Source organism: Parus major, chromosome 20 (assembly GCF_001522545.3).
Source record: "Parus major isolate Abel chromosome 20, Parus_major1.1, whole genome shotgun sequence".
NCBI lineage: Eukaryota > Metazoa > Chordata > Aves > Passeriformes > Paridae > Parus > Parus major.
In genome coordinates this window covers 1,572,588-1,589,956 of record NC_031788.1, presented here as the reverse complement: position 1 = coordinate 1,589,956, position 17,369 = coordinate 1,572,588, and the positions used below count along the sequence as shown (strand labels likewise).

General features: G+C 40.7%; 1 protein-coding gene across 2 annotated transcripts in view; it reads right to left on the bottom strand.

Annotated features, from left to right (window-relative positions):
• LOC107213309 (ubiquinol-cytochrome-c reductase complex assembly factor 1) overlaps nt 1-17,369 on the bottom strand; it is a 46,806-nt gene that overhangs the window by 10,720 nt on the left and 18,717 nt on the right. For both annotated transcript variants that reach the window (XM_015647601.2, XM_015647602.2), the window contains one exon: nt 11,549-11,657. In XM_015647601.2, the coding sequence (XP_015503087.1) occupies nt 11,549-11,657 (109 nt within the window). The remainder of the gene's footprint in view (nt 1-11,548; nt 11,658-17,369) is intronic.

Genomic DNA, 17,369 nt, shown 5'->3' with positions numbered 1-17,369 from the left:
TATTCCAAGAAAGACACAGAAAAGCAAGTTTTACAATATCACATACATCTTTCTGCAAAAGCAGATGCTCAACTCTACATTTCTGCTACGCAGAAAATGAGGTTTGTTCCTATCTTGCAGGTTATTAATTGGGAAGCTCTGCCATGGTAACAGTTACAGATGCAGGGGAGATCACAGTACAATCTGAGCTGTATTCAATGGTTTATTTCAAATTCCCACTTCCCTGCAGAATGTGGCTGGCAGAGCTCACTGACAACCTCTCAAGAGAGGGATCAGGGAAAAGAGTTCAAATTGCTGTGCTCTGTCCAGTTGTGCTGATTCTCTGTAAGGTGAGCAGTTGTCAAGGGATTTTCCTGTAATGCCTCTTGAAAAAAGCTAGTTGCTAAAGGCCTAAAGCTAATCACCAATGTGTTTCTGAACACACCAGAATCAGGAATTCAGCCTTTGACACTGAAAAAGGAAATTTCAGAACCAAGTTTGAAAGAAGCACTTGAAGAAAACAGTATAAAGATAAATAAATCATTAAGGTAAATATGCACATGAGCACTCAAAGAGATCCTGTAAAGCTTCAGCTCCTCAAGGAGACAAACCTCAGGGACTGTCAGAAAGTGTCACACACCAGGAACACTGTTCAGACCAAGGGGCCACCTCCCAGGGTATCCTGTCTTCAACAGCAGCCAGAATCCCCAACCCTACAAGAGCTGATATAGGCTTCCTCCAAGGATTCCCCCAACCAATTTCAACTAAGAACACTTCCCCTTGCTATTTGTTTACAGAGTAATCTCCAAAAGGTCTCTATGTCCACCAGCTTGTCCAGGGAGCTTTCTGCACTCACCACGTGCATCAGCAAGAAGCACCCTGGTCTGCTACCCCCAAGGAGATCCATCTCCTCCTGTGGGTTCCCCCTGAAACTGGCTCCTGCTGGCTTCCTCTGCTGGCCCAGTCTTTCCACAGGACCAGGCAGTGAATACTGATGCTCCATCACCTTCTCACAGCACTCAGGATTTTGTGAGTCAGAGAATGATCCCAGCATGGTTTGGGTTGGAAGGGACCTTCAAGGCCATCCATTTTTAGCCCCTGCCATGGGTAAGGTCACCTTCCACCAGACCAGGCTGCTCCAAGCCCTGTCTACCCTGGCCTTGGACACTCCCCATCCATCATATCCCAGGTGATATAATCCATCAACAGAGAAAAGCTTGCAGTAACTTAATAAAAGTCAAGAGCAACAAAATTCCAGGGATCATAAAGTACTAAACTAAATGTAACATCTCAGTTAACATTACCAGGGCTGCAGAGATAGGAAACGTGGCATCTGTTCTGAAAAGTCTTTCAGCAGAAACAGGCAAGTACAAATTAGTAGAAAATACAGTAAATGAAAATAAAAATTATAGATAATTATGACCAGTGATATTCAGTGTTGATAAAGGTACTAGCAGTAGGTGTTAAAAAAAAGTCCATAAAAGCTGTTTAACAATATGCACACAATTTGGCAGCTACAGTTTGGAAATGGGTCTTTAAGAGAAAAAAAATAAGTTCAATAATTCAATAATGAAGAAAAAGATAAATAAATGTTAGGAATTATTATGAAAGGAATATAAACCAAAAGATGAATCCTATTCTGCGTAAATCCATAATGTACTGCATATAAAATGCTGTGCATTATTGTTACCTTTTTATCTCTGAGCAGATCTAAAAGTAGTAGAAAACACAGGAAAGACCATGATGACGCAATGAGACATATAAGGAAACACTGAGGAAACTTTTCAGGATGAAATGAGGAAGAAGATGGTGGAGAGGTAAAATCACTAATGTTTATCAAGCAGATAAACAAGGAATTATTGTCCACTGTTTCTCATTTAAAAAAGATGTGGAAAAGTATCTAAAGAAATGACTAAATAATATTTTAAAATGTAGGTGTTTTCTCTTGCAATGCATTTAAGTGGCAGAAGTCATTGCCACAGGGCATTAAAGAGCAAAAAATATGGAAGAGGTAACAAAGGGCTGCACATTCCTGGAGGATTTTTGTCAGTGATCCCGAGCCAGCAGTCCCATGCTGCTCTCAGGTTACTCGTTAGTGAATGCCAGGAGAATGTACCAGAAGGAACTGACCCACAGTTCTGTTTCTTATCCTTTATCCCAAATATCTCTGGCCACTGGCAGCCACAGCACACACTGGATCTTCATCTGACAGGAGAAGGAATCCTGAGCACGTTCAGCTTTGTCCATTTTTTGCTGCCCTTTGCAGATATTTGCTGGTATCTCTCCTGTCTGTGTCTCTGTGCTTTCCTGCCCTGACTTCCAGCAGGACAGGCACAGCTCATTTGATGATCCTGGACATCAGACATCAGGTCACTTTGCTGACTTGGCAGGGATTTCACATGAAAAGTGCTAGTGCTATTAAAAAACCTGCTCCCTTTACCATAGCCTTTAATACCCTCATGGGAAGAGGCTACATTTTATGTAGTAATATGAGCAAGAATGATCCTGCTCATACCAAACAGGTCATCCTCCCCTAGGGGAAAAAGAGTAAGAACACAAAAAAACATTCTTTCTCCAGAATTTGGACCAGAACAAGTTTCTGTTGGAGGGGAGCAGAAAGGCACCCATCTCCTCTCCTAAAAAAACCTGTCAATAAAAAAGTTTATTTCATGTAAAATGCAGTGACAACTGCTGGAGTCCATACAATTAGTCAGCAATTAACCAGCCTAATCCTTAGTGCTACAACCTTTATCGAGTGACAGAGGATAAATGCAAATACTCACAATTACTATCACCTTTTCAAATTCATTTCTGTTGTGCCTGGCAGACTGGCTGATTTGTGTTTGCTCCATCAGCCTCCCCACTCCCTCCTAGTAGGGCCCTGCTCGTACGTGACCTGTTTGACATTCTCCCATCAGTTCCACATTTGGGTAAATTCTAATTTGAAGTCACATTGCTTTCACCTTCTACCAATATTCTGCACCTTCTGGTTTCAATCATAAGCTGAGAAAAACCCGATTTCCCCAAGCATTCCTCCTCCCCAGGGCTTCAAACACACACAGGCCACAGAACAGTTAACAGTTAAATATTTTCTTGCCAATATTTTAAGAGTGCAGAAGGTTCCAAATTGCTGGTAAAATAAACAATGCCAGACTGTGAAAACTCCTGCCTGCCATATACTCTGATGTTAACAAGAGTTTCTTTATTACTGTAACCTTTCAGAAGAGAACAAAAATTATTTCTCTACCCTAGTTCTGCCCTCAAGTAAAAGGCAAAGGAGGAAAGTGAACCATGAAAATGCTGCATGGTAAGATATTGTGAGTTTTCCATCTTACTTCTGCATTTCATTCAGATTCAATGCTGCTGTGAATAAATAAACTTCCAGAAGATCCTAAAAGCATGGGCAAGGATTTTAAGAAGACAAAATCTTCCTTACACAGTTTCCTGAATAACATGGATTAAACCTATATATGGGTTATCTTCCCTCTTGCAAGGACATAATGAAACAGGAAATACAAAAGGGCAAATTTAGGATGCTCTCAAGGAGACACATTATTTTTAAGCTCTTGGTACCTGGCTTTGTCCTCTGGGGCTTTAGTCCTGCATTTCCACCAATTACAGGGGCTTTGGCACTTCCCCACTTTTAAAAAATGAAGTGTTCAAACAGCATCTCCAAACAGAATTTCTGACACTCAGCATCAATGAGACAAATGACTCCAAAGTTCAGAAGACACCCCTAAAGCCCCTGCTCACCCACAGGTCCCTGCCAGATCCTTCTGGATGCCCAAGCCCTGTGACAATCCATTTAGACCAGTGCTGCTCATTTCACATTGACCAAAGCTCTACTGACCCCATCTCCCATCCACAACATCCCAACCATAAAACTGTCCCTTCTATGTGCACTTATTCTCCTGGCCTCAGGGCCTCCTGACTAACTTGAAAATCAACATGATGAACGCTTTCCTATTGACAAACTGAGATCTCCAAGATTAGACATGCTGGTATTTTAAGCTTTGGCATTATTTCCTGACCTTTGAATGAAATAAAAATATTCAGGCTCTTACAGAAGTGTAATGGTAATTAACTAATTAATTAACTAATTATTAGAGATAAAGAAAATGCTGTGTAAGACCAGAAAGAGAAAGACTGAGGACAGAAAAAGGAATATAATCCACTGAGGTTACCAGACCAGACTGGAAAACTGAAAAGCACCTCAGTTTCCCTAGATGTGTACAGAAGTATCCTATGCTGCTGCTTTACCAGGGTTGTAAAAGCAGAGGAGCCAGCAAGTGTGGAAGCAGGCACTCTGATTTCTGCAGGGATTGCACACCCTGAGCATTATCTTCTGTTCTCCCATGGAAGCAGTTAGCAAAAGCAGTTAAAAAATAAAAAAAAGTTTCAAAGAGCTGCCAGTTCTGTAAATGGATAAAATGGGCCAGAGAATTCAGAAAATGGAAGCAAAAAATAAACCAAGCTCTAACAAGAAATACAAGACTCACTCTTGAAGTGGAAGCAGAAGATATCAGTGACTTTCTAAATGCAGAGGAAAGCACAAGCAATAATGTGATTAAAATGTATGGGAACAACAGAGAAGCTCTCAATGGTTTGTGTGGTTTGATTTAGAGCAGACTCTGGTCTTGGTATTATTTCTGTTTTTATGAAGTAGCTTAAAAGCATATTCTAGGGAAGACCCTTTCCCTATATAATGGACATAGAATAATATAATACTGAAAAATACATAATACTGAAAAAAAAGGTATCTCTGGAAAAGGTGCCACAAGGCAGCTTCCAGCACAATTCCTGCAGGCACTCAAGCAAGGCACAGAACAGGCCAACAACACCACCTTACAGTAACAGGATCCAACACATCTGGGAAATTTAAATTGATTTTTTGGTGCCAAAATTATTTTTTTTTATGCCAGAAAACTGGCGCAGACCAGCTGAAAAGAACCCAAGCATTTATTATAGCTTGATTTCAATACCAGGTATCCTCAGCATGGCCCAAACATTTCACCCAGGTGTGCTGGTTCCACAGATGCTGTGTCTAGAACAACCTGAGAAAGAGACCCATACTTCAAAGCTCCATGTGCTGGTAAAGCTACATTTTCATCATTACAGTTTGTTCCAGACATCATTACAATTGAGATAATTCAAGGTAGCATTCCATACATGTGCACTATCCTACATATTTAAGTTATTAAGATTTCCAGAATCAAATGTACTGAATTTTCTCTGGAAAAGTACCTACTATTATTTATTTATGAAATGAAAAAGCACTGGAAACTTTATGTGAACTTTCAAGTTCTTTGAGAAAAGATCAAGGGTTGATGAACTTTCTTTTTGTGATGTTCTTGAAACAATAACTTCAGGTAAAACTAATCATACAATATCTGGTATTCTATTAAAAAAACCCACAAAAAATATAAAGAACAATTTTGGATCTCACTATTTTGGCAAGGGTTTCATTTATTTGATTTTTTTAAAGTAAACATGAGAAACTGGAGAAATTTTATATATTCCAAGTGGTCATCAAAAATCATAACATTTTTGTCCTTAAAATGTCCTGGTAAAGCATTTCAAAATATACATAGATAATTTAAAACTCAAACTTCTCTTCTTTAGTTTTATAGGTTTTTAAAAACCTTTTTCAACTGTACTGAACACTATCCTCTGTCTCATATCCCAGTCCATTTCCCCAAAACAAAATCAGTACTTTCTCTGCCATGATTTGCTTCAGTACATTCCCTTCATCCCAACTCCCCATTCCAGCCCCAAAATACTGCACCCACTTTCCTTCTGCCCCCTTCTCTCTCAAAAATGTAGTTTCACTCCTGTGCATCCAAAATCAACTTCATGATTTCCCATCAGATTTTAGAGGCAGGCTGGAGAGGAGCCCTGAACACCTCAGTACAGCAGCTTCCCACACTTCAATTCAGACAAAGATCAAGTTCTGTTTTAAAACTGTATCCATCTTACACCCTGTCCTCTCATCCTCTAAAGCCATTCTACAACTTGCTGGTCTCACCCTGACAATGCCTTCTGAGTCTTTAGTTACAAGGGTCAAACATTTTGTTCTCTGCAATAAGAATAACTTAAGGAGAATTAAGCTGAGTTTAAGAAATTCTGTAGCTTCTGTAAGGTAAATTGGCATTTTTAATGAACTGAAATTTTCTAATTGTGGAAAGAGTACCAAGACAGAAAATGGTGTTCAAGTTCCCAGAGCTACATTCATCTCTCACTTACATTTATTGATTCTGATTCTGTTACTTCAGATGTACACGAGTGTAATTGAGAGCAAATTATGGGTCACTGGGTATAAACAGCTCTAGCTAAAAGTGCAACAAAGGCTGTATTGTGCTCCACACAGCAGAGCCAATAAACTATTTCAAAAGACACCTAGATATGTTCCTGGGGAAAAAAAAAAAGAAAAAAAAGAGGGTAGGAGTCTAAGTGGTCTGGTGGGAACACAGGAAAGTGAGATTATGATAAATTAAAACAGGTTTGGGACACTGGGCTGGACCGCCCCTCCTAGTCCTATCTCTTTTAGAACATTTATTCATTATAGAATGAATTGTCATTTTGCACTGAAAACAATTTTAATTTCAGCAATAGAATGCCACCACAAAATACATGACCAAGGCAGGTAAAGTGAGCCTACAACCAGTTACAAGTATTAGAATAAAGCCCGATGGATCTTCCTGAAACACCATAGGATTTGCACCCAAAAGTATTAGTGTGGGATGCTTGGAGGAGGGAGAAAGGGAGGTGGGGGTTTTTTGGTTTGGGATTTTTTGAATGGTTGAAAGTCCTTTTTTTATTCTTTTTTTTATTTTCCCCTCATATCTCTTGTCCTGTTGCCATCTGAAATCCTGTTCTGGGGAACACCTACATGTCCTTCCTGTCAGCTCTGCAGCTTCATCTAAGGGCATTAAAACACACTTAAACATTTATAACAACTTTTAAATCCACACAGTTACTAAAGCACAATATGGAGATCAGACAGGTGAATTCCCAGGTGGCTCCAGAACTCCCTGAGGAAGAAAACAGCAGCAATGTCTGGTCATCAGAGAATTCCCTTTCCAGACTGATGAGGCAGCTGCCAGCTTGCACAGTATAAATCTATTCCCTGCAAGCCACAAGGTGGAGATCTCTGGCAAAGCAGGATCCAAAGGAAGTCTTTTACCCAGCCTAATGTTACTATTAACACTTGGAGCCATTGCATCAAGCCAATTTTTCTGTTTGTTTTTAAAGTTTGATAGAAATGTCACTAGTGGAAAAATTAAGTAAAGAGCACTGGTTAGCCACAGAACTGGACACACCTGGCTGCAAACCCACCAAAAGAGACTGACTTCATTAGTACTAGGGACAGCAGAGTAAAATTTATATCTGAAATATGCCTGCACCAGTAGAATTTGCTGAGGCCACAGACTCTCTCTGTGTTTTTACAGCTGCATCAAGTTTGGGTTTCTGACTCTTGCCGACATTCAGGAGTGCTGAAGGAGCTCAGGCTAACAGGTCCCAAAACTTTGTAGCAGAGATTTAGATCTCAGCAGTTTTAACAACCAGGTTTTGAAATAATACAAACTCAATTTGGAGCTGGAGCTGATGTAAATTTGCAATTAAAATGCTTTACATTCTACCCCTTTCAGCTCCAATGAACCACTTAAGAGCAGATGGCACATTTCAATAAACCATCAGCATCACTTCAGTAATACAGTGTCCATTTTCTGCATCAAATGCTGGCATTGTTGCTGGATTGGAAGCAAGCTAAAAACCTGCAACTTTGTATGTCAGCAAGTTGAACTAATTGCATCCAGCCTGCAATTCCATCCAGGTGCTCACTTGTACCACAATACTTGTCACTTGTACCACAATACAGGAATCAGAGTTAAATCTTGACCTCTGATACACTGCATGAGAGAAGAGGCAAAGAATGGAATTTCCCAACCTCCTAGGATCTATGCAGATGATAATTTAGTTCTCTGAATGTATTCAGTAAAGTTCATGTACCTTACTTCTGAGAGAGACTCAGATTCTGAAATTTAAAAGCATCAACACAGAAGCATTAATGTCATCTTCTTTTTATCTACTATTCTTGATGCATTTGACCACCTTCTTTTGGAGATAGAATATTTACTGATTGCAGTACTACATTATTTGAAAATAAATTGCTGTTACACATATCCCTCCATCAGGCCACAAACCCTCTGTCCTTACCTCAGCTTCAGTTTAAAAAAATCATTAGGGATAAAGAGGTGAAGATTAATAAAACAAATGTAGAACCTGGTAAACTGCCCTTTATTGGTCACCCAAAACTTCTTAGCAAAGCTCAAAACTTAGCAATTGCTAAAGGTGAGAAGTGAGAAAGATTTCAGTCAGGGCACAGCTCTGTGAAGGGAAGGAAGGTGAGTGGAGAAGAGTGAACAAGCATGGAAAAAACAGAAACTGCCTATTCAAGGGCATGAGTGAAGTGGGATATTAAAGCCAGAATCACTGGCACTGATGAAGGAAAATAAAGCAGTGATAAGGAGCAAGGGAACTGGTAACATTTTCAAACATCAGTGCATAGATAATTTTCATCTAACATACAATAAATATTACCAGAATAGATGAAGAAGTTTGTTCATCTCAACAAAATCCTAGAAATTTTGGGTTGAAGGTACCTCAAAGCTCATGTCCTTCCACCCCCTGCCATGGCAGGGACACCTTCCACTGTCCCAGGCTGCTCCAAGCCCCTCCAGCTTGGCCTTGGGCACTTCCAGGGATCCAGGGGCAGCCACAGCTTCTCTGGGCACCCTGTGCCAGGGCCTGCCCACCCTGACAGGGAAAACTTCCTTCTGTATGCTAACCTAAATTCCCTCCCTTTCAATGTGAAACCATCCCCCATTGTCCTGGCACTGCAGTTCCTGAGGAAGGGTCCCTCTCTGGCTTCCTTGTATCCTCTTCAGATTCTGGTCAGGTGCTGGGAGGTCTCCACACAACCTTCTCTCCTCCAGCCTCAACAGCCTCAGCTTTCTCAGCCTGTCACCACAGGGGACTGACTAGGAATAATGACTGATCATTAATAAATAAAAGATTAAAAAAACATAAACCAAAACAAACTACTGCAAGATAATGAAAGCCCTCACTAAGACTACAGTGAAAAGAATAGCCCTGATTTCCAAATTTAGCCCCAGGAGAGTGCACTCTGCTCTCACCCCCTCAATGCCTGCTCAGAGTTCATTTCTCACTCAAGGAGGCTGATTAAACCAAAGGGAATCTGTGCAGCTCAGCTGTACTAAACATACACAGGTATAACTGCATTGCAGATTAATCCCTGAAATGTGCAGGTTCTTCCTCTGAGCATCTGCTATGGCCACATAAAGGCTGTGTTAGCACCAGTCTGGTGTATTACAGGAATCACAGTACTGCAAGCTAAACAGACTGGAGATTCCATAGTCATTCCTACAAAGACTGCACAATTTAAATTCAAGGATAAACTGACCAGATGCCTAACCTGACAAGGCAGGGAATGAATGGCATTCCAGCAACTTCAGAGCTTCTTGCAGTTGCATCACACAGCAACCATACTACTGCAAAATGCATGTATGAACACTTCAGGGTACAGACTGGATGAAAATATAGACACTGATGGGTTTTTTATACTTCAGGGAATTTTGTGGAGCAATGGAATAGTTTAGTTTGCATAAAAGGAAACCCTGTGCATCCCTTTAGAAAGAACTGACTGTAAGCACTATATTTTTTCCCCTAAGGTTTACTGTAAAGCTCTCAATAAAGGCCTAACCTGCAGCATTCTTCAGTTTGGAGCCCTGCATTACTAGGAAGGGCAGCAAACAGCCAGCTTTGCTCCTCTTTGCTGTTATTTGCTGTCTGCTGCTTCCAACCCTGTAGAGAAAACTACAAGCCAGCACTTTGTTCATGGAAGACAAAATTAGGGTCAAAAGAAAAAGACAAATCATTTTCTGTTCCAAAGGTTCATTTTGTCCATGGAATCAGACAGATACTTTCAGGTGCTTTGGAAGGTGACATGTTTAGCTGGGGTTTGTTTAGGGTTTGGGGGGTTTTTGCTTTTCAAGAAGAACCTTAAATTTACACCCAGAGTAAATAACTGAGCTGTGTATAGTTCCTAGAGAAAGCAGAATCAACCAGCAGTATGATATGGAAGGCACTGGATAAGGACAAAAATGCAGAAGCTCTTTCATTCAGTCTTTTCCTCCTCATTCACACTGCCCTACCAGAAATAGATACCAGAGTTCCCTCAATGGAATTTATCTAAGCACATTAATATAGAGAAAAATTCTCAGATATAAAAATTTAGATTTAATTCAAAAGAAGATTAACAGGATGTCTTGTCTTTAAAAGCAACATGTAACAAAGAAAACCTGTGGAATTCCCAAAAATCAGGAACAAACCCTACTGCTAAAGGACTAATTGAAGTTATACCAGAACTAGCACCTTCTAAAACCACATACAAACAAAAGAATCAGAGAGAAACTTCTTGAATTACTAATGTGGTCACATCCCAAATTCTAACTCACTGGTTAATTCCCTTGTCTGGCACCACCAGAAACACCCTGGCAGCTTCTCTAATAGAACTGGCAACTAAAGCTTGACAATACGCCATTAATTACTGCTATATGAAAACTGTCACTTCTCTAACAGCATCATTAATTTTTCTCATAGACTAACCTCTATTTAATCACTGAACAGTTCTCTTCCTTTTTGACAACACAGAAGATCTTTGCCAGCCCTGTTCTCCCACAGAAGTGCCCTGAACACAGACAGCCTCACCTGTATCACTGCCCCTGCAATGCCTTCTCTTCAGGCAATCACCAACACAGGGCTGGAGAAACACATTTTCATACTTAAAGTACAGAAATTACTATTACCACCAACTACCATAACCTTCCTCAGAATAGGCCAGAACGATCCAACCTTCCTCTTCCTTCAAACTTTCAAATGAACTCTCCTTGGAACTACTCTCTCCTTAGAAGGTTCTTGTCTTGGAGTGGGTGGGGGGTTGGTAGTTTTTTTGGGGTTTTTTGTTTTTTGTGTCAGGTATGGTGAGAATCCAAAATGAAAAATACACTAAGGATGAGTTATAGTCATGTGCAGGAACCTGACAAAAAACCCTTGTTGATTAATTTTCATTTTACCACTTTAGACACAGAGAAAGCTCAGAGCTCTGCTGGAATTACTGAAGTTGTAGCTATAGATTTGGCACCAGTCAAATTCTTCCCTACCCCAGCTTCTTATTCCTATCCCCATTCTGTTCTAGCAGCATCCTTTTCTGCAATCACGTAGCAAATCATGTAGGAAATGAATTAATTTCAGACCAATCAATACCTTTATCCAGGCCACAATGCACTTTCAGAAACAAGGTCAGTGGCTCAATACAGCAGCTGAGGGAATGGATTGAGGACTGCAGGAGTGAGGGCTGCAGGTACCAGCTTAAGTTAGCAAAGGAATCAACCAGGTTGATTCTCAGGCGTTTTTCTACGATATTTAAACCCAAGAAAACACTGAAAGATGGGAACCATCAGGATTAACACCACCAGAGAGGACTTACCCCCATCACCTTCCCACGCTGTTCCACGTCCTCCCACATGCAGTGAACGATGTAGCGGCACATGTACTTCCCTGTGCGGCCCTCCTGCTTCAGCCGCACCAGGCACATCCTGCAAGAGCACACACCACTCAGAGCTCCTGGGCTTCTTTTAAAAAGAGAGACTAAATTAAATACATTCCAGCTCATTTAAGATTTTTCTTATGGTGATTTTTCTTATGTTTGTGATCAGGAGAAAAATACACACTGATTTTATTTCTTTTTTTTTCAAGAAACCATCACAAACATTTCCATTCTGTACTAAGGACTGGTGTCTGCTGGATTTTGGCCAATCCAGCCATGCAAGAGTGACAGTAGACTCTATTCTTGTTGACAGTACTGTAATCTAGTTAAACACTACTGCAACCTAAATTCTTCAGCCTTAAGAACACCTCACCCCCTAGAGCAGGAACACATGGCTAGTCTAATCCCAGGCTCTGAGCCAGCTGTAGCTCAGTTTGGTGCACTCAAGTGCTGGAAGAGCCCAACTAGCCAAGCTGGGAAAGCTTAAGCAAGTTACAGACTTCAACCAATCCACATTAGCAATGTCCTAAATTATTTCAGCTACAGGGGTATTTGGACACATGTCCAGCCACCTGGAAAAACCTCCATGTGCAAGACCAGCTCAGAGGTTTCTAAGTGCACTGTGAGATCTTAATGAGAATATCAGGTTGAATTGTTTTACTTTTTTTTTTTTTTTTAAGCATCAAAACCACGTGAACTTCATTGCTGCTGTTCTGTCTACAAAATAAAAACAATCATTTTATTTTGCCCCTTATAAAACATCTGTAAAGAGCACAAACTGAAGTCCAGGCTGAATCCTCACTGGGCTGGGAACAGTCCTGTCATCTGTCCCATCTTCTCTATCTCATTCAGCAACTCCTGTGCTGAAAGAATGAAGTGCCTGTCCAAGACTGACTGAGTAGATGAGGTGATGCCCAAACACTGGAGCTGAGAGAAGCCACAGCTTTTCACAGACATGCTAGGAAGGAAAGTGCTCCCAGCTCCTGTAAAACCAAGACACTGTGGATCTGGTGCACACTAACAATGTGCTACAAAAGCTAAAAGGAAAAGAATATTACTTGTTTGTTAGTAGGTGAATTTCTTTAGTGAATATAAGATCTACAGGCATTAAAAGTATTTGGTGACCCATGAATGCCACCTCCACAGGGAAAATCACAAACACCTGAAGTGTGCTGAGATGACCTGTCAAAGGACAGATGTCCATCTTTATTATGGGTTCCAACTTGTGTATGGGTTAGTAAAGGAAACTATTTTTTAACCTGTGAAAGAAGTAAAACTTACTGCCAGGGACAGTCAGAGACAAAACCTGAAGGCAGCAAAACATGCAGCAGTCTTCTATTCTTCTTGCTAGTCAGAACCACTGTCCCACAAAAGCAATTAAGATGGTACCAAAACCAAATCCTCATTTTCTCACAGAAGGATGACAAAACTTTCTTTTCAAACAGTGGTCAGAGAACAGCTGTCAGATAACAGCTGTCCAGGTACCAGACCTTCCACATAACAAATGCAGAACTTTGTTTACTTCTACCAGTTTCAAAACCTTTGTTCCTCTTGTGCATTTACATAATTGAACTGTACAAAGAAGCAAATTACTGAATTGAAAAATCTTACTCACTCTTAACAAGTCAAAGAGAAAAAGACTCAGTTTAAAAGACTAATTTTGCACTAAGAAAAACATTTTTATGCTTCTCTTGCTGAATAGCTGAACTCAGGGGTGAAAAACTCAAGGGCAAGAAAAGCTCCCCCTGAGCATAGTGCATGTAAGTATCCTATCCTGGGTGCCTCCAGTGGTGGAGAAGCAGGAGGAGGGAGCAGTGCAGAGACCAACAGGCAACAACTGGTCAGTGATGAGCTGGACCAGACTGGTGTGCAGAGGAAAACCTGCTACTCATGGACCCTAAAAGGGAGTCTGTGTTTGGATGCACAGTGCTGTCAAAAAGCTGTTTCTGCAGCACCACGAGTGAGATCATGGAATTTTGCAGCTTATTTGAAAGTTTGGTAATTTGTTACTCAACCTGCTGTCTGAGGTGATAAAGACTCTTAAAAGTCTATAAACCTCTTAACTAGATCACCATGGTGTGAAACACTTCATCATTTCTCTGCACAGTCTGTTCTGTAGTTTAGTCAAATACTGACTCATCTTCATCAAACCCTGAAAGGAAAATTACTCCAAACTATCTTTTGAGAGCTGTCTACCTCACACTAGTTGGGTTGGATAATTTTTGCTGTATTTAAGTTATGCAGAGAGATTATTTTAGAAGAAAATTATACAAAAGGATAACTGAAAAGGATGAGGAGCATCTGTAACTCAACCCATGTCAGCTGAGATGTTGTAGTTTCTTAAAACAGTCTCAGCTACAACTTCTTCTGTCAGTGTTCCCAGAGTGCCAGACTGGCCTGAGCTGTGAGGTGTCCTGTGCCAGGCATCAAGGTGTGATGAGCCCACTAAGGTAAAGCCCACTAAGACCTTCCTGTACCTGGCCTCTCCTTCCTGCTTCCTGAGTTGCTCCAGAGCAGCTATTTCTGCAGCTATGCTATAGCTGTTCAAAGAAACTACTCTGGCTTAACAACACAAGTATCAACAGCCTTTTTGGAAGGCTTTTTATTCTGTTTAACCCACTCATGAACAGCTACCAGGTTGGGAGATGGCAGTAGACACCTGAACTGAATTTTTACATCAGTTCTGTTGTGACATTACACTTCAGTGAACGATGATTACCAGCAGAATTCTGAACAGATCCTAATTAGGTTTGCATGTTCTCCTGTGCTCCACCACTGCTCTGTCCAGCAGACAAAACCCAGCCTGGCTCCTCCAGGAGCAGCTTCCTCTCCCCTGAGGCCTTTGTTTAGGCTGTTGTAGCCCATTCCCTCATGTTAAGGCAGGATCAGCTAAATGCTGGAGACATTTCAAATAAACTTATTCTTAAAATCTCTCTCAAGCAAAAGTATTCTGATGCAATTAAGACATAAAACAGAGTTTATTCCCTTTCTTCTGAAGCACCACATTTCAAAATGATACTGTATCCTGAGGATTCTCTGTGCAAATCAGACAAATCTTTTCCTGCAGGAACTGTTTTCTACATACACTTGGTGGCTCTTATTCTCCTCTGGACTTCCTCAAGCTGATCCAAACTTTCCTAAGTGCAGTTTTCCTTCAGAAAAACAATGCTTAGATGAACTTCTGCAACAGTCTCAGAGTATTTCAGAACAGGAATCGTAGAATCACTCTATTTGATCCTAAATACTTCAGAGATGTCACCATGCTTGGTCTGGCAAAAATATGAAGGGAGCTCTAGGTATCTACATGACAAATACTGAACCAAGACATTCCTCAGCAGTCACCCAAGTAATTTCTTTGGTGGTTTGGTAGCAGCTCAATTCATGGACTCATTCACTGGATTCAGTCAATACTCCATTTAGATTGATGCAAAAATGCAAACCCAGAAGAAGAAAGAAAGAGCTTTTCTAAAGGTCTGGATTTCTAAATATAAATCAAGAGTCCTCCTGACATCAGAGGTGTGAAGTAACAGAATCAGCCTACAAAAACATGACACTCAGCAAAGAATAATCATGGGTTGGTTTTCTAAGTAATATTGATGGGTTGACTTTTTAAAGCATGATTTTAGCACTGCATTGGAAGGCACTGGAGTGTTTCTAAAGGAACATTATCTTGAAAGAAGTTTGCAAAAGCAGAGGCTAAACATGAGAGCCTGAATTCCTCTATTTTTGAGTGGGGTCAGTAGGAACATTCTATTCACAGACAAGAAGAAGTAAGGGCCAAAGATTCAAAGAGAACCCACCAGATTGTATAACACAACAACGTGCCCTGACAAGCACCTTAAGTCTTGTAAAAGCTGGGATGCAAAAAGCATGGAAAAATTGACTAAAATATGCTGGGCAATGGCAACAGTAAGAAAAGGAGACAAAGTTTACCAAAGAAGGGAAAATTCTCATCTTCACTGGCCCCAGAAGACACTCTAAATCAGTTGAAATTAAGCTGCTGAAGAAGGAAGACAGTAAGAAGTAAGCACATAAGAAAGTCGTGCAGACTGCTGTGCCAGGGGGAACAGGAGCAGATGGTGATCAGAATCTCCTGGCAGGTTGTTGGCCACTAGATCAGGAGGACTTATAGCCCCTGAGGCAAATGGTCCAGCAGGAAAGACAGAGAACTGGAGCCTTCAGACAGGGGTCAGATGTCCTTGAGACCTTGTCAAAGCTAGCAGAAGCACTCCTGCTCCCACTTTTCTGAGGTCAAACTGCCTAAAGGAAGAGAATCCCAGCGAACACAGCAACAAAGCTGCCTGGGTAAGGAAAGTAAGTCATGGCAGGATGCTGGTCACTGATCTCATCACAAGCAAAGCCTACAGCATTTCCAAAAGACCCAGGTGGTGAGCAGGCCTGTCACAGGCTTCTCTGTGTCCTGGAGTATCAAACCAGATCTCTCATTTGTGGTACAGAATGATGGTGCTCCTTAGGTGAAGCTGCCAGGAACACAGAGAAACCAGGCTCATAGAAAAATTAACCTCTTGTGCTAACCTCCACACTTGAATTTTCACTGCTGTCACAATGAAGCAGAGAGATTTTCCTGCTTGTGCAGGATATTGCTGTCAAGCTGTCCACCATATCTCACATGTAAGAGTATTTCAATTCTCCTCAGCAAATCTCTCCATAACACCACCAGCTCTTGGCCACCTCCAAAAGAAACCAGTGTAGATTTGTAGGTATAGGATAGTGTGCCTACCCTATACCAGTTTAATCTCTGTCAAAGTTCCCTTGTTTATTTTTATAATTAATCTTCAATTTGATGCTATGTATTAATCACAGGATATATTGTCCTGTCAATAAGAAATCAAGACAAAAAGTGTGCTCCCTGCAGATTCAACTTAACTCTCTTTGGTTTTCCCACATACTTACAAACTGTCTGGTTTTTAACATTTATTGCACTAGTTTTCAAAGTACCTATATGAATTATTAGCTGATCAATTCATTTTTAAAGCCTTTTTCCCACAGGGAACAGTAGGAAATAAATAAACTGCAGATTTCAAGTGTCTTCCTTACTTGGTGCCACTGATTCCATTAACTGATTATAATTTCAATGATTCTGCTCATTTATTCACTCTTTAGTGTAATGAGCTGCCCCATCTTTCACTATATTGAGGAGTCAGGAAATTAAAAGGAGGGAAGGGAAAAAGGAGGAGGCAAGGAAACAAGGGACCTTAAGTGCAGCTATTTCAGTACAAACTTCCTTTCAGCCTTTGGACAGCTGAACCCAAATCTATGGACTTCATTTCCCTGAAAGATCTGGCACTTAAAATATTACTGTACTCCCCTGTGCATCCTCTGACCTTTATAAGTATGTAATGCTAGATGAAAACCTGATTTTTTTGGCTACTATTTTCACAAACGAAAAAGGGGAAAACTTCACGTTTAAGGTGCTAAATATTTTTACATCCAGCCAAGCTGGCATTCACCACCCTGCACGTACCTTTCAGAAATGAAAGAATAAATGCCAGTGCTATAATGTGTTAAATGCTTCTCATCACCACAATTCTCCCAACTTAAATGACTTTTACATAAATTTCCCAAAACACCCAAGTAGGATTTTTCCACATAGCCTGAGTAAGGCTTTTAGAAAAACTCATGGCAAAGATCATTCCACTAGTGAGGAATTTTGAGATGTAAGAGATGTCAGCTTCTCTATGGGACGTTTTGTTCTTCAGGAGAAAACTGCTGAAATTCAGTCACCAGTAAAATAAATACA